General features: G+C 47.5%; 1 protein-coding gene across 1 annotated transcript in view; it reads left to right on the top strand.

The window, feature by feature from the left end:
* Positions 1–9,842: 9,842 nt before the first annotated feature.
* LOC102449895 (sodium- and chloride-dependent GABA transporter 1) overlaps positions 9,843–25,411 on the top strand; it is a 31,685-nt gene continuing 16,116 nt past the window's right edge. Inside the window, exons 1-8 of the mRNA XM_006135489.4 lie at positions 9,843–10,080; positions 15,839–15,970; positions 17,091–17,191; positions 18,726–18,835; positions 19,300–19,432; positions 22,655–22,789; positions 24,213–24,316; positions 24,760–24,884. Of these exons, the coding sequence (XP_006135551.1) occupies positions 9,843–10,080; positions 15,839–15,970; positions 17,091–17,191; positions 18,726–18,835; positions 19,300–19,432; positions 22,655–22,789; positions 24,213–24,316; positions 24,760–24,884 (1,078 nt within the window). The remainder of the gene's footprint in view (positions 10,081–15,838; positions 15,971–17,090; positions 17,192–18,725; positions 18,836–19,299; positions 19,433–22,654; positions 22,790–24,212; positions 24,317–24,759; positions 24,885–25,411) is intronic.

Genomic DNA, 25,411 nt, shown 5'->3' with positions numbered 1-25,411 from the left:
AAACAACCCCTGCACCAGTTAAAGCAATGAAAGAGCAGCTTTACCAGAAACCAGCTTGTAATGGCTGTCTAGCGGTCAATAGGCTGGCACGGTTGATCAGGGGAGTGCAGTAAGTTCTGTACTTGACTCCTTCACTACAGGAAGGGGGCCTGAGGGGCCAGGAAAAACAGATGCCGAGCTGTCCATGATAGCTTTACCTCCAGCGAGGATTCCCCCACTAAAGCAATCTTGATCTGCCCTTTTCGGTCAGGAGTAAGGCCCCTTTTCACTCTGCTGGAGGTGCTAAGGGAACTCAGCCAGGCCATGGGTTCGGACCAGTGCACACTGGTATGCTCTGGAACTCACCGCTTCATGCTTTTATTTTAGTCAGAGGGATGAACCGGTGAGAAACTTCCAAGGATAAGAGCAGAGGTTGCCGTCTGTCTAACAGTTGCCAGGAAACACGCACCTGGGGGTGAGAAACAACTGTCCCCCTCCCCTGGGTAAATATTACTAATTTAAGTTCTGAATATTACAGAGAGGGTCACTTTCCTCCAAAGCATCTGAGGCAAGCAACTGACATAGGCTGGGGACTAGATTAGATGGACCCCTGTCTGTGTTGGTATCTGTTTCTGTTGTCCCGTGTAGCAGTGTCAGCCCTGAGTAACAATATTGATTTTGGCAAAGGTCCTTCCGATGGTGTAAGTGAGAGCCAGATCTGGAAAACATGGGATCCACTTCCATTGTCTGATTTTCAAGCCCCACCACTCTTCTGGCCTAGCCAGGTGCAGGATCCGGCCTTGCTTTCCCCTGAAAGGAAAGGAGTCCATGGGGATTTAAGCAATGTACAAAAATGTGGAGTGGTTCACGAGCAGTGACCCAGTTTCTTCTTTGTACATACCCTGAGAATTAGGGAATCACATTGTGCAGTGACTGTGCAATGAACTAAGAACACAAGATTAAGGATTAGTCCCCCTCACACACACACAGTGCATCAGCTGGTGGGATTCTGAGCTGCCCACAGGAGACCCTGAAGCCAACAAAGATAGTTCAGTGTCTCTTGGGCTGTCTTCTCTGGGCCGTCGGCAGCCTCAGTAGCACTTCCAGGTAGGGTGCAGCTACACTGCAATGAAAACCCCAGCTGTGCCCAGTCTCAGAGCCTGGGTCAATTGATTGGGTTCAGGCAGCACAGGCTACAGAGCTAAATATACAGTGCAGGCTAGAAAGCTAAATAAATATAGCCTAGTTCAGGATCTGAGATACGCACCATCTCCCTCCACCCCCCGAGGCACCCAAAGCCTGCCATCTTGAGTCAGCTGACCCAGATGAGCCGTGGCATTGGGTTGTCCATCTGCAAAGGTCTGCTTCCATCAGAATGGTGACGCGTTAGCCAGTCCTACAGCAAAGAAAACTTCCAGCTAGCTGGGGCGTAGCCCAGACCAGTCTTCTCTGAGAATTTCTCAATGATTTGTTTGTCTAACTAAACATCAGCGACCACTACGTTTCTGCACCCTCGCTCTCTTTCTTGACCAGGTGTTTTCTTTGGAATAAATTTAACCAGGATGAAATGTGAGGATGACACTAACATTGGCGAGTCAGCAATTCAACTTGAAGGTGGAGCTAAATAGCAAAGTGAACCCGAGAGCTTAGAGCAATTGGGGGCTGCAGGCAGCAGGAGATTGGGTAATAAGCCTCAGGACTGAGACCCAGCGAGAAAGAGAATAAAGCGTGCAGATACTGAATGGGGGAGGGAGGAGATCGGAGGAGGAGATGGAAACGAAACAGCTGCACCTGTCATAGTAAAGCAAGTTTATTTACATCTTGTCTCCTTTATACTCTGCTAATGTTAATTTTTCATGTAACCGAGCACTGACGTCGCTTCAGGGAAAGTCCAGAAGCAGGATTGGGAGGAAGCTGATCTCAGCTCTTTCCGCAGTATGGAACGCTTCTCAAAGGAGCAGATCTGTCTGATGTAGCCAGCCATCCTTTTAGATAGGTCTTTAGTGCCACTCAGTGCAATGTGTCCTACAGGAGACTCCTGGCCCGAAGCAGTCCAGGGTGTGAAAAGCATTAGCTAGAGCTCAAAGGGAGCTAGTGTTAAGAACCGTTGGAGCTCTGCACGCTAAGGTAAAGGGCACTCAGATTTTACATGCAGGGTCAGGAAAGAATTCCTTTCCTCTGGACTCTCACAGGGCCAGATTCTGCCCAACTTCTGAGGGGGTGTATAATGGGTGAAACATGCAAGGAACTTTTCTGCCTTTGCACCCTTGTGAAAAGGTCACCTAGAGTTCCAATGAAGAGCCTACCACCTGCTTCCTACTAGCACCACTGGTGAGTGCTAACTGCCTTTAAGGCATCAGGGAAGTGGTAAGGTGAGACTCAGATTATGGTCTCAGCACTGGTCATCATGGAATGAAGAGCAGCTAGCACCCACTGTATGACGGTAGGGGTGCTACTCCAGCAAGTGCCCCTCCAGAACACTAGCAGATAGTCTGTCTGAGTCTGCTACTAACACACCTCTTCTGTGAGCCACCAGCACCCAGAGCAGAGACTTTCCCAGAGACAGCCTAGGGGGTTCTGGATGGGGAGCAGTCAACCATCATGTTCCTGTCTGCTGTGCTCAGAACCACCCATCCTGGGTAAAAACTCAACTCTCCTGCTGTGGAAGGCAACAATCCACAGACATCGGGTAGGATCACCCAAGCCAGGGAGGAATTTGTAAAACCTGCACCAGGCCTGGCCAAATTGCTGCTTGCCATAGGGAAATCCTAAACATTTCTTCCATGAGAGGAATCAACAATATTTCCACGTCAGACAGGCCTTCCCTTTGGCTGTAAAGAGATCAGCACAGGGGGAGGGGTTCTGGATCTTCATCTATCTCCTTCCTGTTAGCTGTGTTGCAGCTTGAGCTGGTTGAGGAAGGAGAAGGGGCAATTCTGACAGAAAATTGCAAGGAAAAGACATGTGGATTTGTCAAAAAAAAAAAATCAAAGGGAATGTTTGCTTTTCCATCAAAATAATCAACCCCTGAAACAATAATTTTCACCTGAAAACTTCTGGAAACAAATACAAAAATCCAGTCACTGGTTTCCCAGCAAAACCGCCAAAATTTCCAAGGCAAGAGAGCTCTGTCTGTGAAAATGTTCTTGTATCAAAACCGCAGTTTTCCTTTGGAAAAAAAGTTTTGGTGGGAAATTTTTGAGCAGCCATAACTGCAGCCTCACTGCTCTGCTACCGGGGTCAGTCACATTAATGATTTCACAGATGGGAAAGACTTAAACATATGCTTCTTCTGCAAAGAGCAGAAAATCAGCAGAGACTCTGTTGTGGCCTGATCAGCTAGTCACACTTCTAAACTAGAAGTTAATGGCTGGGGGGCTGCTTGGCTGTCATTACAATCCTGTGGATGGAAGGAGCAGGCTAATTGACTGAACAACAGCCTGAGCCATGTAATTAAATTAATCGTGACTCTACCTGTGACACTCGTTTGTGTGGTTAGTAGAGCTCTGCCAAACGGAAGGTGTGAAAATATATTTCACAAACATTGTCATGGGTATTTTTGCTGTTTCATTTCAGGAAATTTCATACCCCTGAAATTATGTTTTTCCATGAAATTCAAGGCGTCTGTTACTATTTTACGTTGAAAGATGTGTAAACACAAACGTTTACTCCTTTCCATTTCAGCTTGCCACAGAGGTTGTGCATTTTTGGGGCGGGGGAGGGGAGGAAGAGGAAGGTTTCATGTTTTAAGTGGATTCTCCCAAAATTAAGGGTTTTGGAAACAGGCTTGATCCAACGCTCCTCAGAGTGCATAGGAATAAGGGCAATGCCCAGTAGGTACCAAAAGTTAGGCCCTTAATGGCTCAATACTTAGCATTTTTGAAACTCGGGTCACTTATTTAGCTGCCATGAATTTAGGACCCTAACTTTTGACAAGTGCTTTTGAAAAATGTAGCTACAGTTTACAATGTGCAAAGCTGGCTGCGTGCAGAAACCCGCGCTGCATCACATTTAAGCTCTCTGGCCTTGTTTCCAAGGCTTTACAGAACACAGCAAAACTCCTTATAGCGCTGCTCACATCAATATGTTCCCATGGGCTTTACAGTGCCCTAAAGTGTGTGAGGCACTTCACAGAACAATTCACATGATGTGACAGAGATGCTGAAAAATACTCTCCCTCCCTGGGGAGTCAGTGGAGAGGCCGGAGCCCAGGGGTTGGTGGTGTGTTTTGTACCAGTTGGACCTTTTGTATGATGTGAGGCTACCTTCCTGGACTGGACTGCAGGAATCACAATGGAGAGCAACTAGTCCATGGGTCACCCTGGCCTGGGCAGTGTCTCATAGGAAGGAGTATAATCTCCAGGCCAGTCACATCTGGAAGTGGGTGGGTTTTGCTGTCAAGGCTATTTGAGTATTGAAGAGCACAAGCACCTGAGGGCAGGTGCCTTCAAAAGTGATGGGTTTTGTGGCATAATCAAGTCGTTCAAAGTGCTCCTCTCCGCTAAGCAGCACCCCCAGCCTAGGTTCAGTTTTAACCAGCTGCTGATTTTGGCTAGCCCACAGGGAAAGCTGAGAGGGGGGCTGGTCACATCTGCCCTATAGGAGATGTAGAGCTAGGGTTCATTTGCAGGCTACTCACATATTGCCTTTCCCAACAGACTGCATTTTTCCACCACTGATGCCCATTTTCTTCCACCTTCACTTTTTATCACACAATTATCCTAGATGCTAGTGATGTGTGAAAACTGCAGGTTATGAGAGGGCACCATGGTGTTTTTGTTAGTGTCCCTAACAGAAATCCAGCGGTAGTAATGAGGCCTGCCTGATTTTGCCTCTCCTTGGGCTCTTGGTTGGGTCGAGTTTCTTATAATCCATTTTGGCAGCACTGGAGAGCTTAGTCTACTCCAGGTGGATATACAAATTTTCCACATTCCAAGCCAAGAAGAAACCTCCAGTACAGTCCCATTTCTCTCCACCCCTACCCTAAATATAGAAGGTGAGAAATAGAATCAAGTAATATAATCAAGCGTGTCATATAATCATCCATTCTTTAAGAGGTATGATTGTAGAAACTTGTGAAAAGAGCAAAGGGAAAATGGGCGGTTCTTGTTTTAGACTTCAACCTACATACAGCTCCTGTTTCTGAGAAAAAGTCAAAATGGCTTTGGCTGATCCTTGGCTGCTCTAATTTATTATGTCTCCAAGCAAAGCTAATTATACTGACAGCCAACCATTGAGTCCACCCATGGGGTTTTTGATAGTACCTCTTCTGTATTATTGTAAATAGTCATGTATTCCTGGTTATTTCCTAGCACATTTTCTACCATCCTTTTGCTCTAAAAATGAGTAATTTAAATACCAAGATTTGGTTGCTGGTTTAAACCAGGTTATCAGCTCAAGTAGGACAGAGTGCTGAACAGCTCATTAAAGCTTTCATTTGAAATGTCAGGAAACGGTCTAGACTGGCATTTGTATCACAGACTATTGAAAAAAGTCCCCTTTTCCTTGGAGGTTCTTGTGTCTTAATCTATCAGATAAGCCCTAGTGCTGAAGTGAGAGTTAACAATTAGTTGGCAACTGGTGTTACACTGATTACAACTGGCCTTGTAGCATGCACGAAAGTAGTTAAAGTCTCTCTCTGTCTACAGTGGGTGGAAGGCAGTAGCTTTTGCGGCTCCTCATTTACAGGGTAAGAATTACTGTTATTTTCTTGTCCCTCCTCGTCCCTCTGATCACCGCAATACTTTTTCAACCTTCCTTCACAGAATATGCAGCAGAAGAAAATCTGTCTAGTGTGTTTAATAGGCTGCCAATCACTGTAGGTGCAAGGACCCAGTAATACCACTTGGCATGTATGTGGCAGTTACTTTATGTTCAAAGCACTTTGGACTCATTCCCGAATACTCACAAGGAGACAAATGGGTATTATTATTTTTGTAAACTGAGACTGAGAGGTTAAATGACTTGTCCTAGGCCAGCCATGGCCATTAGACACTGCTGTCTCCTCACTGTGTTATTCTGCATTCTAATATTTGCCCTATTATTTTTATAGCGGTTGAACCTCTCTAGTCCTGTACTCTCTGGTCTGGCAACATCCATGGTCCAGCATGATTTTAATTAGCCAGATGTCCACTTATCATGGGTATGGCCAAGTTTCCTGTGATTCTGTAATGTTTCTTTACAGCCCCCAGTCCTGGCCCTCAGTGTTCTGTGCTGTTATTTAGCTCTAATTTACCCCAAAATGTCTTCTAAGAGCCCAGTAAGCAGTGGAAGTGTTGGTAATGCTGCTAGACAATATTGACCTCTCCAGGGTTCAGCAAATTCTCTAATTCAGCACTGGTCAGGTCCTGAGGGAGCCAGACTAGAGAGATTCAACCTGTATTTGTAATTTTTGTTTCCCCCAATAAATCTTTCTGGGGAACTGTAAGGATGGTATCATTGAATATAACACAAGTTCCCCTTAGTGGAAGGTTAAATTCAACTGGTGTTTCAGGGTACCAACACAAGTCAATGCATGGCTTATGTCCTCTACTTAGGGCCTCTGGTCAATGGATATTGTGACAAGGTGGGATAGAGGGCTAGACTGGGGGAGTGAGGGGGGTGTTACTTCAAGGCAGCTAGGAGCAGCTAACCTGAGGATATTATGGGCAGAATGGAAGTAGCTGGGACCAGGCTGCTATAAATCAATTAAGGGCCAGATTATTTGACTTCAGGAAGCCACAGGACCTTTTAAAAAGCCTTCCCTGCTGGCGGGTGGGGTAGGGGGAGAGAGCGGAAGAGGAATTTGGGGTGAGGTGGAGAGGAGCTATAACTGATAAGAAAAGAATCAGAAAAGCTGATACAGAGAACAGCAGCGTTGACAGAGACAACAGTGTAGCTGAGGAGCTTTGACCAGGAGTATTTGGACTCTCTTACCCACGGAGCCTGAGAGCCCAGCCAGTAGCTGGGGAGGACTGGTTACCCAGCCCTGGCTGACCAGGTGTGTTGGCCCCAACACACTTTTAGCCAATGGACAGAAACCCAAATGCTGACAAGGACCTGTGCTGCTGTACATAGTCTGTGAGTTTGTGAACTGAACAGGGGTCTGGGGCCCAGGAGTGGTACCGACCCTGCCACGGTATCTTCAATGGGCTTTGGATTAGGCTCTTGTGTCTTATGTTGAAGGCTTCAGAGGGACTTAAAAGATGCATCGGGCCAATGCATGGGGTGGATTTCATCTGGAGAGATTCTTCCTAGAAAATGATTAGATACATTCACACCTCAATATTGCACAGCAAAAGAGACTCAAACTTCAGAACAAAATGCAGGTGGGTATGGCATGACACAGGAAACCATCTTCGTGTTGTGGCTCTTTTTGTTCCGAGCAGTTAGCCAAATGCAGTGTGTGGCCGGTCGTTCAGTTAGGAGTAGAAAGTGGTGACAGGTATCTTGGGATGCAGTCCTGTTATTTTGCAAAGCTCTGTTTCTCTGAACACAGGGAGACTCAAAGAGAAGACAGTGTCCATTCTCACAGGGCCAGGCCTCTTTCAGTCACCACCCTGTCCCAAAATCTCTCTCATTGCTTCCCCTGGGGGGAGGAGCACACCCTGTACTTGCAGATAGTGTCTATTTGGCTTTCTTTCTGCTTATCCCTGGCTCTCTCTGGGCAGGTCTAGACTACTTTTAATTTTGAAAGAGGATATGCAAATTACATGGGAATTTGCATATCTTCTTCCGATTGCATTTTCGAAAGAGGATCTTTCGAAAGTGAAAGCAGTCTGGATGCATTTTTTGTGGGAAAAAAACCCTTTTTCGAAAAAACTGCTCTTCCTAAAAAAAGGAAGTTTACGCGGTTTTTCAAAAAAGGTTTATTTTTTTCAGAAAAAAACGCATCCAGACTACCTTCACTTTCGAAAGATCCTCTTTTGAAAATGCAATCGGAAGAAGATATGCAAACTCCTGTGAAATTTGCATATCCTCTTTCGAAATTAAAACGTATTCTAGACGTGCCTTCTGTGTCCTGTGTCTTCTGCTATGCAGCCCCCTCGCCCCTCCCCACACACACCCCTCTCAGGTGCAATCACACATTCCAGTGTGAGCAGTTAGGTTTTGCAGTACACTCAGCTGAGGGATGCAGTAATAGGTACAGTTGCCTGGGCTTATCCTGATACAGCCATGCAAATATTTTTTGCCAAATGATGTGGCTATTTGAACCATTCTCAGAACCACTCTGTGGTGTCTGCTCCAGTGTTACCAGAGGGAGGGAGGGAGGTATGACATCATCAGGCACGCATGTGTCCAGCATTACTGCTCCATGAGTAGAAATAGAAGTTCAGGGTCCTTGGTTAGATTTTTTTCCCCTGTGTCACTTCTGGTAAATCACTAATGGGACTCCTGCATGCACACTGGCCCCAGGGCTTTTCATGTTCTGGAAGCATGGACAGTGCTGGGAAGCCTGTGAGATAGGAGGGGTGTCGGTCCAGGATATGGTGCCATCCTCCCTTATCCTATTCGTAACAGTGATGTGGAGCCTTTCCTTGTGCATGGAGTGTGGGGGAGTCACCGGGCCCTGCACCCCCATCCGCAGTCAGACGTGACTCTCAGCCAGCAGGTAGAACAGAAGGTTGATTGGTTGACAGGAACACGGCACAGCACAGATTTGTTGCTACAGAACCAGGAGCTTTCCGTGCAATCCATCTTGGGGAAAGGGGGGCCCAGAGCCCCAGCTCTGGGCACCTGTCCTGGCCCCCAAAGCCAGCTAGGCTCCCTTCTCCCTCAGCCAGCTGGAAAACTAACTCACACTCCCAGCCTCCAGGCTGCCCTGCCTACTCCTTTGTTCAGATTTCCCGGCAAAGTGTCACCTGACTGAATCCTCCACCTAGCTCAGGTGACAGGCTGGCCTGGGACATTCCCTGTGTGCCTCCCCTCAGAAGTTCTCCCCCAGAGATCCCATCCCCCTCTGGGCACTGCATGTGCGTGTGCACACACACACGCACACGCACACATACACACACACGCACGCACACACACACATGCGCGGTCATTACAGAGAAGCACAGGGCAGTAGGATGCCTTGGTTAGGTTGATTTAGGTGTGATTGGCCCTGCCTTGGGCAGGGGGCTGGACTTGAGGACCTCCTGATCCCATACAGCACAGCAAAGTAAACCAAAAAAGCAGCCATGTAGCACTTAAAAGACTAACAAGATAGTGTATTAGGTGATGGATGAGCTTTCGTGGGGCAGACCCACTTCTTCAGATCATATTCTGAAAGCAAATTGGCATGACCATTCACCAATTCGCTTTCAGAATATGATCTGAGGAAGTGGGTCTGCCCCACGAAAGCTCATCACCTAATAAACTATTTTGTTAGTTTTTAAAGTGCTACATGACTGCTTTTTTTGTTTTACCAAGAGAGGTAGACTAACATGGCTACCTCTCTGTTACTATTCAACAAAGTAAACAGTGAATGCAAAAACAGAGTGAACACCATGGCTACAAGAGTGAATGCAGCCCCCACTACATCACAGGTTGGCACTTGACTTCATCAGAGTACTTGACACGCTCTGTACCTCCCAGAATGTCTGTGTGGCAGGGCAGCATGATCTCTGCTTTCCCATGGGGAACGGGTGCGGGGAAGTTAGTGTACATGACTTGTTGATGACTACACAGAGAGTCATTCAGCAAGAGTTCAGGAGGAGGATGCGGTTTTTTGTCCTATGTCCCTATCCCACTGTTTCAGGCAAAGAGCAACTTCTCCCTCTACTTTCTCCCCAGAGGTACTTGCAGGGGCTGTGGCCGGCCCAACCACGCATTTAATCTGAGATCAGCTGGAACAAACAGCATCATTCCCGTCCCCTCAGACCCTGAGGTAAATGTGAACAGCAATGGGAAAGATTGACACCACGTCTGTGGAGCTGAATTCGCCCTCTGAGGTGAAGCAAGCAGCCATTGAGGAATCTGAGCCAATTGCCCAAGGAGATGGGAGCACCACGAAGAAGAAGGAACTCCCAGATAGAGGTTCTTGGAAGGGAAAATTCGATTTCCTGCTGTCGTGCGTGGGCTACGCCATTGGACTGGGCAATGTCTGGCGGTTCCCATATCTCTGTGGCAAGAATGGAGGAGGTGAGAATAGAATGCTAAACACACGCGTTTCCTTTCTACCAGCCTCTACCCAAGGGTGCAGCTAGTGCTTTGAAATTTGGCTGGTGCATTCCCCTCCCATCCTGCTCTCAGTGTATCCACAGTCTGCCGCATCAGATATACTGAGGTAGCATAAGCCAATTGCGAGAGGGCAATACTAGTAATCCTAGTAATACTTTCCATTTCCATACAGCAGGGTCTTTCGCTCACAAGTGGATCATATGAGTGAGAATGAATTAAGCCTCACAACACAGCTGTGAGAGAAGTTAGTGTTACTATCCCCATTTTCACAGGCGAAGAAGCTGATTTGCAGAGCGGTTAAGTGACTTAACAGCAATCCCTCAGCAATTCTGTGGCATAGCTGGAAACAGAGCCCTTATCTGCATGTCCCCAGCATCCTGCTAAGTCCTATCACTTCTTATTCTTTAATTTCCCCAAAATACAGCTGTTCCTCAGTACCCTCTTGGCTACATCACTTGGCCTTGCCTTGGGCATCCCTTAGAGTGGAAGGGTGCGTCTACACTGCACCCACAGTTCAAAATAAGCTACACAATTTGAGCTATGAAAATTGCATAGCTTATTTCAAGTCCATTTTGATATAGCTTGTTTTGAAATGTGGCGCTGTCTACACAGCACTTATTTCAAAATAAATCGCTATTCTGAAATGTCCCTTACTCCTCTTGGAACGAGGTTTACAGGGATGTCAGAATAGTGAGCCTATTATATTTTGAAATAACAGGCATTCTCAAAAGACGTGGAATTAGTGTTGCCAGGTGACTGGTTTTGAACCAGACAGTCCAGTATTTGAACTTTCTGTCCGGGAAACAAATTGAGAAAATACTGGACATATAAATGTCCGGTATTTTCTAATTAAATAAGTTTTATTATTATCATGAGTGTCAGTTCGTAGTTGCATACTGCCTGACTGGTAGACATGCTCACGCACCAGCCAGGCAGTACGCAACAATGCAGTAGAGCGGGGGTGGGGCCGAGGTGGGATAGAATCCCCAAGGCCGGACTTGCCTATGTGCTCTGCCGGGACCGTGCGCAGGATGGGCAGCGCCCCTGGATCCGTGTGTGCCTGGGCCAGCCCCGCTTCCCGCTGGCCAGTTCCTCCCCACTCTTCCCACCCCCGGCCAGCCGTGCTCCCCCTGACCCTCTCCTGACCAGCCCTGCTCCTGTTGGACGGTTTCCCCCAATTTCCCCCGCCAGCCCCGCTTCCTCCCCCCCCCCCCCATCTGAGATCAAGTGTGTCCGGTATTTTTGTTGAAACCATCTGGCAACCCTACGTGGAATAGCTATTTTGGGACACCTCTGGTATCCGGTACCTCTGCTATCATGAAATAGTGCTGCAGTGCAGATGTAGCTGGAGAGAGCCAGTCTGAGGGAAGCAGGGCACTGCACTAGGAATCAAGTGACTTGGATTCAATTCCCTGCTCAGACAGTCTCTTGTGACTTTGCAAATCACATAATCTATCCAGTGCCTTGGTCCCACGTCTGCAAACGGGATGGCTGTACTGCCCTCATTCACAGGGATAAAATCCATCAGTGACAGAAGCACTTTCCAGTGAAGGTGGCCATTGAACTACCTTCATGGCCTCGGCTTCTGTTATCCTCTCCTTCCTCCCCACCATTTTCCAGAGCTCTGTTGCTAAAGTCACCTTCCAGTCTCACTGCTTCATCTGGGTCACTCCCCTCCTCCATTTCACTGGCTTCCCATCCCTTTCCCCATCCAGGTCAAATCCTTATTCTCCGCTCCAACGCAACCAATAGTATCAGCTGCAGCTGTCACTGAGTTCACATTCCCACCTAGTTCCTACCCCCTCCTCTTCCCTTCCCTCAGTCCATCTTCTTCTCTGTCTTGGTTTACCCCCCTCTAGTCATGCTGCCCTCCTAGGCCACCCATCTTCTTTTCCCACTCCTTTAAATTCTTCCTAAAAACTCACTTCCCCTCTGATATGCTTGTCCTCCTCATGAGCAGTCTCTGCCTCTCTCTCCCTTGCTTTACTGTTGTCCCATATGTGACATTGCCTTTGGTTGTGTCATCTAGTTTGCTCTTTGGGAAAAGAGACCTGTCCAGCAACTGGCCACAGGTGTCCTGACTCCCTGTCCCCTATACCAACCACTAGCCAATATATAGCTCATGAAATTTCACTACAAGGGATTATAAAATCATAGAAATATAGGTGACATGGCTCTTTGAGAGGACATCTAGTGCAACCTCATGCACTGAGGCAGGACCAAGTAACCCTGCCCTGACAGGTGTTTGTCTAACCTGTTCTTTAAAAAACTCCTACTATGGGGATTCCACAACCTGCTCTAGAAGCCTATTCCAGTGCTTAACTACCTTCATAGTTAGGAAGTTCTCCCTGATAGCTAACCTAGCATCATTAGGTGTGCTATGGGGGGTTTACAGCTTCCTCTGAAGTATCAGGCACTGACTACTGTTGAAGACAGGAGACCAGGCAAGGTGGCCCAGTCAGGGCCACATTATGACTTTTGTGGGCCCTAGGCACTTTTGTCTTCGTGGGCCCCTCCCACCATAATAATATCCAGGGCTCGACAAATAATACAATCTACTCATCCGTGGCGAGTAGATTGCAACCCGGAAGAGCCGGGTTCGGGTGATCTGCACACGCGCAGATTGCTGGACAGTGCAGCTGGTGAGCGGGGCTCACCGCTGTTCGGCGAGCCCTGAAATATCAATATTAAAAATTATTTTTGATATAACTTTAAATACTTCAACATTTTATTTTTTTCGGTTTTAGGCAAAATGTAATAGATTTTCGTGGGCCCTAAAAGTTTAATTTTTTTCTGATGTGAGAAAAAAATTAAAACATTTTCTTCGACCCTAAAAGTTCATTTTTTTCTTCTGATTTTAAAAGAAATTAAAACATTTTCGTGGGCCCCTAAAAGTATTGTGGGCCCTAGGCACTGTGCCTACTGTGCCTAATGGATAAGTCGGCCCTGGGCCTAGTTGTCTATCCCTTTTGACATGACAGTTCCTGTTTGCTTATATCAACTCACGAGGAATAATGGTTTTTGGTGTAGTATTTACTGAGAGATGGGAATGGTGTTTTTTATTGCTGGCTGTGGGTGCATGATGTCAGCCAAGTCAGGGCACCTCAGCATGGCTGTTTCTTTATATATTAATTGAAGCTAATTCTATATACCTCAGGGGTCTTATGAGGCTAAAAAAATCCCCTCAGCAGATCATGCTGAACCCCTAGGAGGGGAGTGCAAAGTATTATTGGTAGTGCTACAAATCCAGCACTGTACAGTCTCTAACACAGCAGGGCCAGGGACATGGAGCAGTCCAGCAGGATGTTTGGAAAACCCTGGATGAGCCTAACAAATTTGCCATTTGCCATAAGAAATGCTACCATAAGAATTTCTATCAGGAAATGGAAAGTTGTGTGCTGTGCGTGCGTAGTTTCAAGGCCCCATGCTGCTGGTCCATGCAGGCTGTTCATTGCAGCCTACATCAGTCTGCTTTGGTTGCCAACAGGCAACCGTTTCTGCAATCTGCAACAATGGAGGCTGCTGACGTCTGAAAATAAGGAGGCAAAGTGACACACAAAGCACTGCTCAGAGCCAATTTAAAGCAGAGAGGAAGGATCAGACGGCATCTGACTCAGACCCGGGTAGGCAACGCCTCCCCCGCCTAGGCTGAGGCGCCTCCACTGCTGAGCAGACAGTGGGTGGAACTCCAATTATATATCCGCATGTGCAAGGTTGAAAGCAAAGCCGCGTGGGCCGCTTCCATTACGCACAGGCAAATTGAACGGAATGACAATATTGTCATTTCACTTACTGCTGGCATATTGGATCAATCCCCAGTTGATTTAATCTGTATCCTTATCAGGGGCATAGTGAGGGAAAGATTTATCCCAGAGGCAATGGGCCAGCACAAGGCCTGTGTCCCACACGGTGCCTGGAGTGTGACTTACCTGTCATTGTTGCATTGGCTTTCTGCATGGAGTGGAATTTTACCCTTCCCGAATAATATGCCAATTTCTGTGCTGATTTATATTGGTAGGCAAACTCTCTGCTACTGGTAGTGTAGACCAGTGTTTCTCAACCAGTGAAACAAGTACCCTTAGGGGTACTCAAGAGAAGTCTGGGGGGTACGTCAACACAACTGAAATTTGGAGAAAAACTGATTTTTTTTTTAAATTTTTACAGTGTTTTATTATTTTTGTACTTTTTACACCCAAAAATTTAATCGTCCACCTGGCTACGATTAAGTTGTTTGAACAGATGTGTTGCAATGGTAGAAAAAAATTGTGTGTCTGAAAACTGTAGGTATTGGGGGTACTTTTTTTTTAAGGGGTACTTGATAAAAAAAAAGGTTGAGAAACACTGGTGTAGACAAACCCTTAACTTGAATGTAGTTCAATAGGTCCTAAATGTTTATTAGAAATTTTGACCACACATACTTATGTAACCTAGAGACACCTTGAAACCACTCTCAAAAGAGAGCGAAATAGTCACAGGTTCGATCCCACCTCTTGAAATCCTAGGTCCATTGGCTTTACACTCAATAGTGAATGTTTTTTTCACTGCGTAAGGCGGGGTTTGACCCCGATTAAGGCTACAAGCAAAAACATACAAGTGCTTTTCTTTCCCAATATTTAATCACTGGGAAGTGGTGGCCATTTTAATGATTAATTATCAGTTGTATTTGTTTGTATCCCACTAATAATTACATGCTCCAAACAAGATAGCGCTGCATTGTGCCAGGAGCCGTACAAATAGCTAGAACAGGCAAACAAAGTGAGGCCGCAAGGAAACATTATTTTCATTCCTAGGAGACTGATTTGTCCAGATCACACTGGATAGAACACAGATCTCCTGAGTCCCAGGCCTGTGCCAACCCTGTTTTTTTTCACTCAGCACTAAAAACGAGCACATTGAATTTTACCAACATTTCTCTACATCAGTTCAGCCCAGGATGCAATTTTCCTCCCAGAATGTTGTCATAGGGTAGCCACTGGTGCATCCCAGAATCCAGCACATCCCCTTGTTTGTCTGCACACCCCCAGTGTGACTCTTTTCCAGCATGCATGACTTCACTCACTGCAGGAGCAGAGTGGCTCACTCTACAGAGCAGTGTCCTCTGTGTGTGATACCAGTTCAATATCAATACTGGGTCAGGGGACAAGCCCCAGAAAAAAACAGAGGGTCTGGCTGAAAATTGGACAAATGGCTTGCCTGTGTACAGTTGCCAACCGTCTAATCGCACCAACCCAAATGCCCTTGCTCTGTCCCCTGCCTTGCCTCTTCCTCAATGCTCTGCCCCTTCTCTGAGGCCCCACCCCCTCACTCCCTTCTCTCCCTCTGCCACTTGCTCTCCCCCCGTGCTAACTTTCATCCAGCTGCGGCAGAGGTAATGGGGGACCGTGCGGGCTGTGGGCCGTGGAGTTGAGCTGAGGGATTTGCAGTGTGGGAGGGGGCTTCAGGTTGAGCCTGGGGCAGGGGGTTGGGGTGCAGGAGGAATCTGGGGTGTGGGATCTGGGAGGGAGTTTCTGTGTGATATGGGGCTCAGGGCTGGGACCAGGGGATTGGGTGCAGAAGCGGGTGAGGGTTGGGGCTCCAGCAGTGTGCTCCTGGGGATTTGCGTAGTATCTGGGAGCTGAGCTTTACATTTCTTGGGGAGAAGGGGTGGCCAGGGCCCCAAAAGGTCTTGTGGTGAGAAGCACTTGCAGAACCTGCTGTTAACAGCTGTTTGTTCTTCCAGGGGCCTTCTTGATTCCTTATTTTCTGACCCTGGTGTTTGCTGGGATTCCTCTTTTCCTGCTGGAGACAGCTCTTGGCCAGTATACCTCTGTTGGCGGATTGGGGGTCTGGAAATTAGCACCCATGTTCAAAGGTACTGTACTTACATCCATAGTGCTGAGGCCGTACATCTAGCTTTAGGGCTGAAACCATGTACTGAAAGGGGAAATGAAACCTCAAGGACAGGTACATAAACCTTTGGGGGAAGGGTGACAAGTCCTTGGAGACTGTTATATTTGGTCTGTCTTTGAAAGGTCCCCTTCACCATAGTATCTAGGCATCTGTAACACTCCAGCTCTCTGACTGAATGACCTTTAGCAGTAACAAAATGCTCCGGTAGATAACACTGCCTTTAGGGGGGCCAACGACTGGTCTGAGCCACCTGGTACATCATTCCTGTATTTAATATGAGATGCAGTGAATTGGTGGGAAGGGCTGTGCTGCTCTGTACCAGCAGAACCCTGTTTATGTTACACTAGAAGTTGAGCTCTCTACCAGTTGGGTGCGAACCTCTTGTTTTTGTAATAACTACATATTAGAGGCCAGTGATGAATTAGAAAAATTAGAAATCTTTTTACTGAGAGGCTAATTCAATGTACAGAAGCAGGTGGGGACATGGCTGGTTCCCACTCTTTTTTAGTGTTCATAGAGCTCCACACATTACAATTCTGCTAGCAGCAGATTGAAAGACAACAGCATTCAGTCTTTGAAACATGGCACCAGGGCCGGTCCTAACCAATTGGCGGCCCTGGGCAACCACCCAGCTTGCCCGTAGGTGCAAAAAAAATACTGGAAAAATTTGTCAAGCAATAAAAAAGGGTGAATAACCGGGGAGAGGATTCAGGAGGTTGGGCCAAAATGTGGTTGCAGTCACAGCCTGCCTCTAAGACGGGCTCTGTCGGTGGTCCCTTGAAAATGGCAGCCCCAGGCAACCACCCGGCCCTCCCCTAAGACCAGCTCTGCATGGCACCATGACATTCGAACAAGCCTTCCCTAGCTGATCAGTGAACTTGAGGACTGTGCACTGTCACTTACTGATATCTGTGAGATGATTCACTTTTCCTAGGTGTACAAACCTTTGCCTCACCTCTGTGCAGTCACTTCCCAACTTGCTGTCCCCACTTCATCACAAGAGGCTTGTGTCCCCCAGCTCAATACAATTTCATAGACTTTGGATGGCTTGTGTTGATCATGCTCTGTGTCGTCTCTCCTAGGAGTGGGTCTGGCGGCTGTAGTTCTCTCGTTCTGGCTAAATATCTATTACATTGTCATCATTGCCTGGGCACTATATTATCTCTTCAACTCTTTCACTGCGGTAAGTTTCAGCCTATTCTATAAACTTAATTGGCTCTGTGTACTTTTGTTGCTTCTGTGTCTTTTGTGAAAAGTGGAGCTAGACATATTACTTACCGGCTGTGTCTAGACTGCAAGTTTTTCCGCAAAATCATGTGATTTTGCGGAAAAACTTGCCAGCTGTCTACACTGGCCGCCAGTGTAAACAGCACAGTGGTGTTTTCCGCAAAAAAGCCCCGATCGCGAAAATGGCGATCGGGGCTTTTTTGCGGAAAACCGCGTCTAGATTGGCCACGGACGCTTTTCTGCCAAAAGTGCTTTTACGGAAAAGCATCCTGCCAATCTAGACGTGCTTTTCCGAAAATGCTTTTAACAGAAAACTTTTCCGTTAAAAGCATTTTCGGAAATTCATGCCAGTCTAGACATAGCCACCCTGTGTGCCATAAAATATACAACATACAGCTTATTGATTGTACAATGGGACTCAATTAATGTTGCAGTTAGATCCAACACTGAGATGTCCTATAACATCAAGTGTTTTGCATTACTGTGTGTTGATATTTTTCTTTTAGGGGATATGTTCTCTTTATAAATCTTACAAATCTGTCCCTCTGCCCTATGTCCTTTTACATTCTCCTTTCTGTCTATCATATTCACAGAGCCCCAGTCACGGTTATAGTGATGTGTTCCAAAAATGGCTTCTTCGTAAGATTGTCTCATTACCATGGGCTTGGTTGTGAACTCAGTTAGACCCCATTTACACTACCCCCACTCCAGTGATTACAGTGGAAACATGCTTAAGGGGGTACTTACGTCCACCTCCAAAAGATAACATTTAAGTATATAACTTATAGCATATGCTTACGTCCCATTAATTGCAATGGCATGCTTCCTTGAACTAGGGTTTTGTGCCTGTATATATGAGATCAGAACTGAGCCTCAGGTTTGAAGTGTATTTCTTTGCAACCAAACCATTCTTACAAAACTAATGGCTTGGAAGAGCCCCTTAGCAATCCATGGACATAAAGATATCTAATTCCATGGATCTCGTGAGATTCCATTCCTGCTAAATTGCTTCATGTGTACCATAATTCAATCCAGTCTAAGTTTTTACTTGATTGTATTTTCAAGTAGTTGTGAAGCCATTTGTCAAGATGTCCTTATTGTTGAACACCCACAAATCATGTCTGTAGTCTTCAGTGTGTCCAAACACCTGCAGCATTCTAATTGCTCCACTCACTCGGCCTTATGTTTACACAGCCCCCCCCAGAACATCCTTACATTCCTACCTTGCTGCTCCCTACACCTTGTGTTTCCACAGCCTCCATGCCCACTACCCTTGAGTAAGTCCTCACATTCCTTCACCACAACCCACAGAAGACCCTGTCATTAGAACGTGACTATTTAATTCCAACTGAGATGGGAGCAGCTTAAAAAAAACAAGTGTGTTCTAAATCCTAACTGGTCACGAAGCAGGGATAAGAGACTCGCACAAGAGAGCTTTAGAACTCAGTCATGGTTCCCTAACTTTATCCTCTCCTTCTTCTTCCCATCAGGATCTGCCATGGCAAAGCTGTGGCAATGCCTGGAACACAGAGAGATGCTTCTCCAACTACTCCCTCAATGATACCACCAACCTGACCAGTGCTGTGACTGAGTTTTGGGAGTAGGTCTCCAACTTAAGTCAGGTTTCACCATTGCATGGACCATCTCATCCATTTGTGTGTGTGTGTATGGGGTGGGGGGGGGGGGTTGGGGTTGGTGCATCCCTTTGAAAGCTGCTTTGAAAATTTCAGTTGGAGGGATGAAGTTGTTCATCAGCCCGTGATGCTTCCTGTCTCCAGAGGAGGCATGCCTGCTAAATGTCCGCTTCAGACAGAGCAAGGAGGGTCAAAACCTGCCATCATCCATCCTTTTTCCTTCAGTCCCTCACACTAGAGTTCATATTATTTCTGACCTTTGTGCCCTTTGCCCATGTTTGGTTCACTCGCTCCCCATTTCGTGCCCTCTGCCTGTGTCTGGGCTTGCTGCCCCCATCTTGCATTCCTTCTGCCTGTGTCAGGAATCTCAAATGATTTAGACTCTGTAGATCATTATACTTCTTTTTAATTCCATGTCTTTTGACTGCAGGAGGAACATGCATCAGCTTTCTGGTGGCCTGGGGGAGCCAGGTAACATTCGCTGGCCCCTAGCAGGCACGCTCGCGTTAGCTTGGGTTCTGGTCTATTTCTCCATCTGGAAGGGAGTAGAGTGGACTGGAAAGGTACTTTGCAATAACCAGGCAATACAGAGTTGCCTTTTATGACTGTACACATCTCTCATGGTGAAATGTCTTCCGGATTCAATTTGGAGTGCCTGTAATTAAGGTTTACTGTGTTTTAAGGAGGAATTGGGGACTGTGCCATTAAATTCTTTACCTTTCACAGTGGTAAAAATTGCCACAGCCATTGCATAGATTCTCTAGGCATAGAGAATCTTAACCATAGAATCTCTGGACAGGGCATGGAACTTTCAGACTTTTGGAAAGACTTAGGCCAAGCTTTTAAAAACTGACTTTCAAAGTCCACCTTGAAACACCATGAAGGGGCTTATGCCCCACCCCGAGCACCTGCTCACTGAAACCAAGATCCTTTTAGGGGATCAGAAATTGAGCATCCAGAATCTCTGGTCTCTTTTCCCCTCATACTTTGGTTTTTGAGGATGACCCATGAAACAGAAACATAGCTGTTTCCTAGTGCAGTGGTTCTCAACCTTTTTTATACTGTGGACCAGCAAACCCATTCACAAACTTTTGGCGGACTGGTAACATTTTATTTGCATATTCATTGTGCAAGTAATTAATATGTAAATAAAATGTCACAGGCCTGCCACAAGTCCCAGTCCCCAGAACTGCCATAAACAGCCAGTTCAGCTCTGGCAGTTGCCACATGGTGGGTGGCTCTGGAGGCCTGGGTTGGGGTACACCCCAGCCCCCAGAGCCTCCCAGTGCCAGCCCTAACCCCTAGATTCCCCCACCTATCCACACACCCCCAGCATCAGCCACTGACCCCAGAGTCCCCTGCACCCAAACCCTCACCCCCAGTGCCAGCCTCCTGCCCTTAAAGCTCCTCAGTGCCAGCTCTCTGCCCCTCCATCACCAGACCCACCCCCCGTACCAGCCTCCTGTTTCCACTGCACCCATCCCTCCCAAAGCCCCCTCCATGCCAGCCCCCAACCCCCATTACCAGAGCCCCCCCCAGTGCCAGCTCCCCATCCCAGACACCCCAGTGAACCCCAGTGTCAGCCCCCCACCTCTTAGAGCTCCCTACCCCTTAGAGCTCCGCAGTATGAGCCTTGCCCCCAGAGCCTGCCCCACCCCCTCACCTAGCCCTGCACTGCTCTTAGCTGCCAGCTGAGCACTGCTGCCTGGGTCACAGCTGCTCTAAGGCTGCCATGCTGGCAGGGCTGGCTCACAATGTTTTGGCACCTGAGGCAGGGAGCTCAAATGTCCCCTCGCTTGGGCCAAAACTTTGAAAGGTCTCTTGTGTCCTCCTTCCTTCAGCACAGCACTCCACCATCTCTATGCATCTAGAGCAGAGCGAATACATATGCATCAGCAGCAGACACAATTTTCTACACTCTGGGTCCTAGTGGCACCCCCCCCCCAGTCTGGCACCTGAGGCAGCCGCCTCAGTTTGCCTCATGGTAGGGCCGGCCCTGCGTGCTGGGCTCTATGCGGCCCTCCTGCCTCACAGTGAACTTCTCTTCCACATCTAGGAGGAGACCCTGCCCCTGCCCCTGCCCCTGCCCCTGCCCCTGCCCGGTGCTGGTTGGCAGAGAGGTGGGGCAGGACACACCTCTCCCAATAGTCACAGTGGGAGGGGAGGCACTGGGTTGTGTATCCCAACCCTGGCCCCCAAAGGTGCCACTGCCTGGCAGTCAGTGGTTCACAGCTTGGCACCGGCCCACAGACCAGCAGTTGGGAACCGCTGTCCTAGTATATAACATTACAAACCTGCACCATAAAAGAAACATCTGAGAAACTTCTTAGTTTGGTAAAATGGTGCTACTGGGATGTATTGTGTAGGCTGTAACTTGGAGTAATGGGATGACATTAAGAAAAGAACAATATCAGGAAGAAAAAAGTTCCCAGAGTACTTTCTTAGGTTGTGAACTAGTCTTCCAAGGAAAGTGGAGGAATCACCTTCAGGCAAACTAGCATTTCTCGAATCATTTAAATAAACAAAAGCTAGGCAGAGTGCTAGAAAATAAGGGCTAGATTACTTAAATTGGTAACATCTCTGACTTCTTTGTCCCAAATTCATTATTTATGCAACTCCTTTGCTTTTGGTGCTGTTACACCAGGTACTCATTTGGCCTCATATTTCTGTGATCAATAAAATCTTGTGTCAGTAGTAGAAGAAACCCCTCAATGCTCAGAAATATTACTTGGAGGGAAACAGAACACAGAATATACACAAAGGCTACGTCTAGACTGGCATGATTTTTTGCGGAAAAGCGTCCGTTCCAATCTAGACGCAGTTTTGCACAAGAAAGCCCTGATCGCCATTTTCGCCATCAGGGCTTTTTTGTGTAAAACTATACCGTGTTGTCTACACTGGCCCTTTTGCACAAAAGCATTTGCGCAAGAGGGCTTTTGCCCGAACGGGAGCAGCATAGCATTTCGACAAGAACACTGACAATCTTACACAAGATCATTAGTGTTCTTGCGGAAATTCAAGCGGCCAGTGTAGACAGCTGGCAAGTTTTTCCATAAAAGCAGCTGCTTTTGCAGAAAAACTTACCAGTCTAGATGCAGCCAAAAGGTGTCAACCAGTTTGTTAGAAAAGATCCATTAGCTCTCAGTTTAAACTTCCTGGAGGCTATGTACTTCCCTAAGGTCCTTCCTACTCCCTTCTTGGCAGGAAGAACTAACACACTTAGGCTATGTCTACACTGGCGGGTTCTTGCACAAGAATGGCCGTTCTTCCGCAGAGCGTCCACACTGTCCTCCCGCTCTTGCGCAAGAAGATTTACAGTAAAGCGTGGTAAGAAAGGGCTGCTTGCACAAGAGCTATGCTCTTGTCTAACAAGTGTAAGCTCTCTTGTGCAAGAGGGCAGTGTGGACGTATGGCAGGGGTTTCTTGTGTAAGAAACACCTATGGCTAAAATGGCCATCAGATCTTTCTTGCGCAAGAGAGCATCCACACTGCCATGGACGCTCTCGTGCAAAAGCACATGGCAGTGTGGCGCTGTTCTTGTGCAAGAGTTCTTGTACAAGAACCCGCTAGTGTAGACATACCCTTAGAGCTCAGTTCTCTTACCCTGCCCCTTCCTCCTGAGGGCTTGCCCCTTCCAGAAGCATGGAGCCAGCTCTCCCTAACCTTGCCCAGGGGCCTGACATGGCTGCTGGCTCCTGTGAAGCCAGAAGAATCATGTCACTGCTCTATCTTTGAACGTGAGTGTCTCCCAACACAACTAACATCTCCTTTTCTGTCTCTCTCAGGTTGTGTATTTCTCAGCCACCTACCCTTACTTCATGTTAATTATTCTTTTCTTCCGTGGAGTCACTCTGCCAGGAGCCAAGGATGGAATTCTCTTTTATATCACACCAGACTTCAGCAAACTCTCTAAGTCTGAGGTGGGTCCCCCGGCATTCAGAGCTTTTACACCACAGGGTGAAAGTTACAGGGCACGTTGAACATTTCAAGTTTCTCTCATAACCAAAACCCCGCCCCAGTCTCAGAGTCTTACAATCCCAGCAGTCATAGCTGGGCCTGATCCCTCAACCTATGGAGATCAGCAGTCCTTCATTGAAATCTTGGGGTATTATCGATGGACTGATGCCGATTTACACCACTGCAGATCTGCCCCTCTGAGGTGCACACGTACCATTACACCAGTGGTTCTCAAAGTGTGGTTTGTGGACCACTAGTGGCCTGCAGCTGCCTTGCAAGGGGGTCGCAGCTTGAGGCTCGCCCCCCTCCCTGCACAGCAGGGAGCCCCCTTTGGTGGGGGGGTCACCCTTGCAAGGTTGGAGTGGCAGTGCCAGTTTTCCACTGCAAGTGGGAGGGGAAAACCCAAGCCTCGTGGGCCAAATCTGGTTCACAGGGTGAGCAAGTGGGAGGAAGGCTTTCCCTGCTACTTCCATTGGCCAGAATCATGGCCAATGGGAGGAGCAAGGGGTGAGACGTGGTGCCTGGAAGCGGCGGGGGACATGACCACCCCTCCACGTAAGCACCCCTCCGTCCTCCTGATGCCCAGACCCTGCCTCCATCCCACTCACACGCTCCCCCTCCTGAGACCCTGCATCCCCACCCTCTCTGCACCCATTTTGTCATCATGGGTGGCTGGCTGGTGGCCCATGGAAAGGTTTGTGTTGAGCAAAGTGGGCCCTGGGCCAAAAAGTTTGAGAACCAAGGCATTCCACTGATTATTCTAGGGTTAGCTATTTGAGCTGGCTAGTGCAATCCTAGGAGAGCAGGCAATGGAACCCTCTGGCGCCCATATCTGTCATGCTAGATGTAGATACAAGTTCAGCCCTAGTCATAGATCATAGACTCCTAGAACTGGAAGGGACCTCGAGAGGTCATTGAGTCCAGTCCCCTGCCCTTGCAGCAGGACAAAGGTTGCGTTGCTGTGGGAACCCCCAGGCTGTTTTGTCACCAGAATGCAGGTTTTGGTGACAAAACTTTGTAGCATAGACAAAGCTTTAGCTGCTGCAGGAGCTGTGCAAGCAACATGGAAGTCTCACTGCAGTAGGCTCTTCTGCACCAGCTAACCAGTGTAGGAGTCACCGCTGCACAGAAATCATAGGCCTGTTGATCAGGGTATTGACATTCACCTCTGGAGCATGTCAGTGTATAGTCTCTTACCTGCAGCTTCATCAGAATCTCTCAACATTTTGTCTGTCCCACCTGTGACACTTGCACTGCTAAATGCCTTGGACACAATGACCTGTTGTTCCCAGAAGATATAGAAACCTTGCTGGAGAGACTGCATTACACAGAACATGCCTGACAGTGCTGTAGAATACAGTCTCACAGCCTGCTCTTCCTTTGCAGGTCTGGATGGATGCAGCCACACAGATCTTTTTCTCCTATGGACTGGGGCTGGGCTCTCTGATTGCCCTGGGAAGCTATAACTCCTTCCATAACAACGTCTACAAGTCAGTACTCTTCAACTTCCCCTACCAGCAGAAAGACACCCAGAGGCAAATTGTAAACCCCTGTGCAACATTTGTAAGCGAATAGTCACAGGGGTATTCCTATTGCAGTCACCAAGACTACTCCTGTGAGTAACAACTCACCAGTATAAGGAGCTCACAATCTGGCCTATGGTACCTGATGCTGTACGGCGTGTAATTCACAAACATGCAGCCCAGGCCTTACCACTGATGTTTAGATCTGAATATCTTCTGGCCACAGGGCATCTCCAAGTTGTCCACCACTTTTCTGGCCTTCCCCTCATAGTAACCTGTCCACAGCATAGTAACATGCTTCCCAGACCTCATTTCACCATCACCTCATCCCCTGATCCCTATCCTGTTCTGATTAGCTGAGTGGATCAGACATGCTGAAGGCTTTCTCACCTCTGTGTTTGCTTTTCCAGAGACTCAATCATTGTCTGCTGTATAAATTCCACCACCAGCATATTTGCAGGATTTGTCATATTCTCCATTGTTGGCTTCATGGGCCACATCACCAAGAAGTCTGTGTCTGAGCTGGCATCTTCAGGTAAACAGATGTTGCTTGTGTTGTGTTTTGACAGGCAGTGTGATGCAATGAGTGGGACACTGGCTTGGGGCTCAGGAAATGAGAGGAGAATATGGCCTGTTCTGGAGGAAATTTGTGCATGTCATGCACAACTACTTCTAGTCCACTTATGAGACCAGAGCCTCCTCAGCCTTCTATGCAGCAATGCCAGTTTTCACAACTAAAGATCTGGCCCAGGAAATGAGTGAAAGTCACCTCCAAAAGGAAACACCTTCCAAATTTTCAGAATGTAATAGTTGTTAATAGCAACTTGTCAGTCAGCATGGTGTTCTCCTGGCTGGGGCTCAATCATATAATTCAATTCCCTGAAATGGTCCAGCATTGTGATACTGGACAGCTTAGGAGATTGGGAAAGAGCCATTTGGCAAACTCTTTGCCAAGCTGAATGGACGTGAGGAATGGTCTGAGTCCCAGAAGAATTTGGGAAGCCTATTCCTGCCAGCCTCAGGTGTCCCAAAGCAGGACATTCTGAGTTTTGCTGTTGTTCT

Source organism: Pelodiscus sinensis, chromosome 1 (assembly GCF_049634645.1).
Source record: "Pelodiscus sinensis isolate JC-2024 chromosome 1, ASM4963464v1, whole genome shotgun sequence".
Taxonomy (NCBI): domain Eukaryota; kingdom Metazoa; phylum Chordata; order Testudines; family Trionychidae; genus Pelodiscus; species Pelodiscus sinensis.
This window is presented reverse-complemented; position numbering and strand designations above follow the sequence as displayed.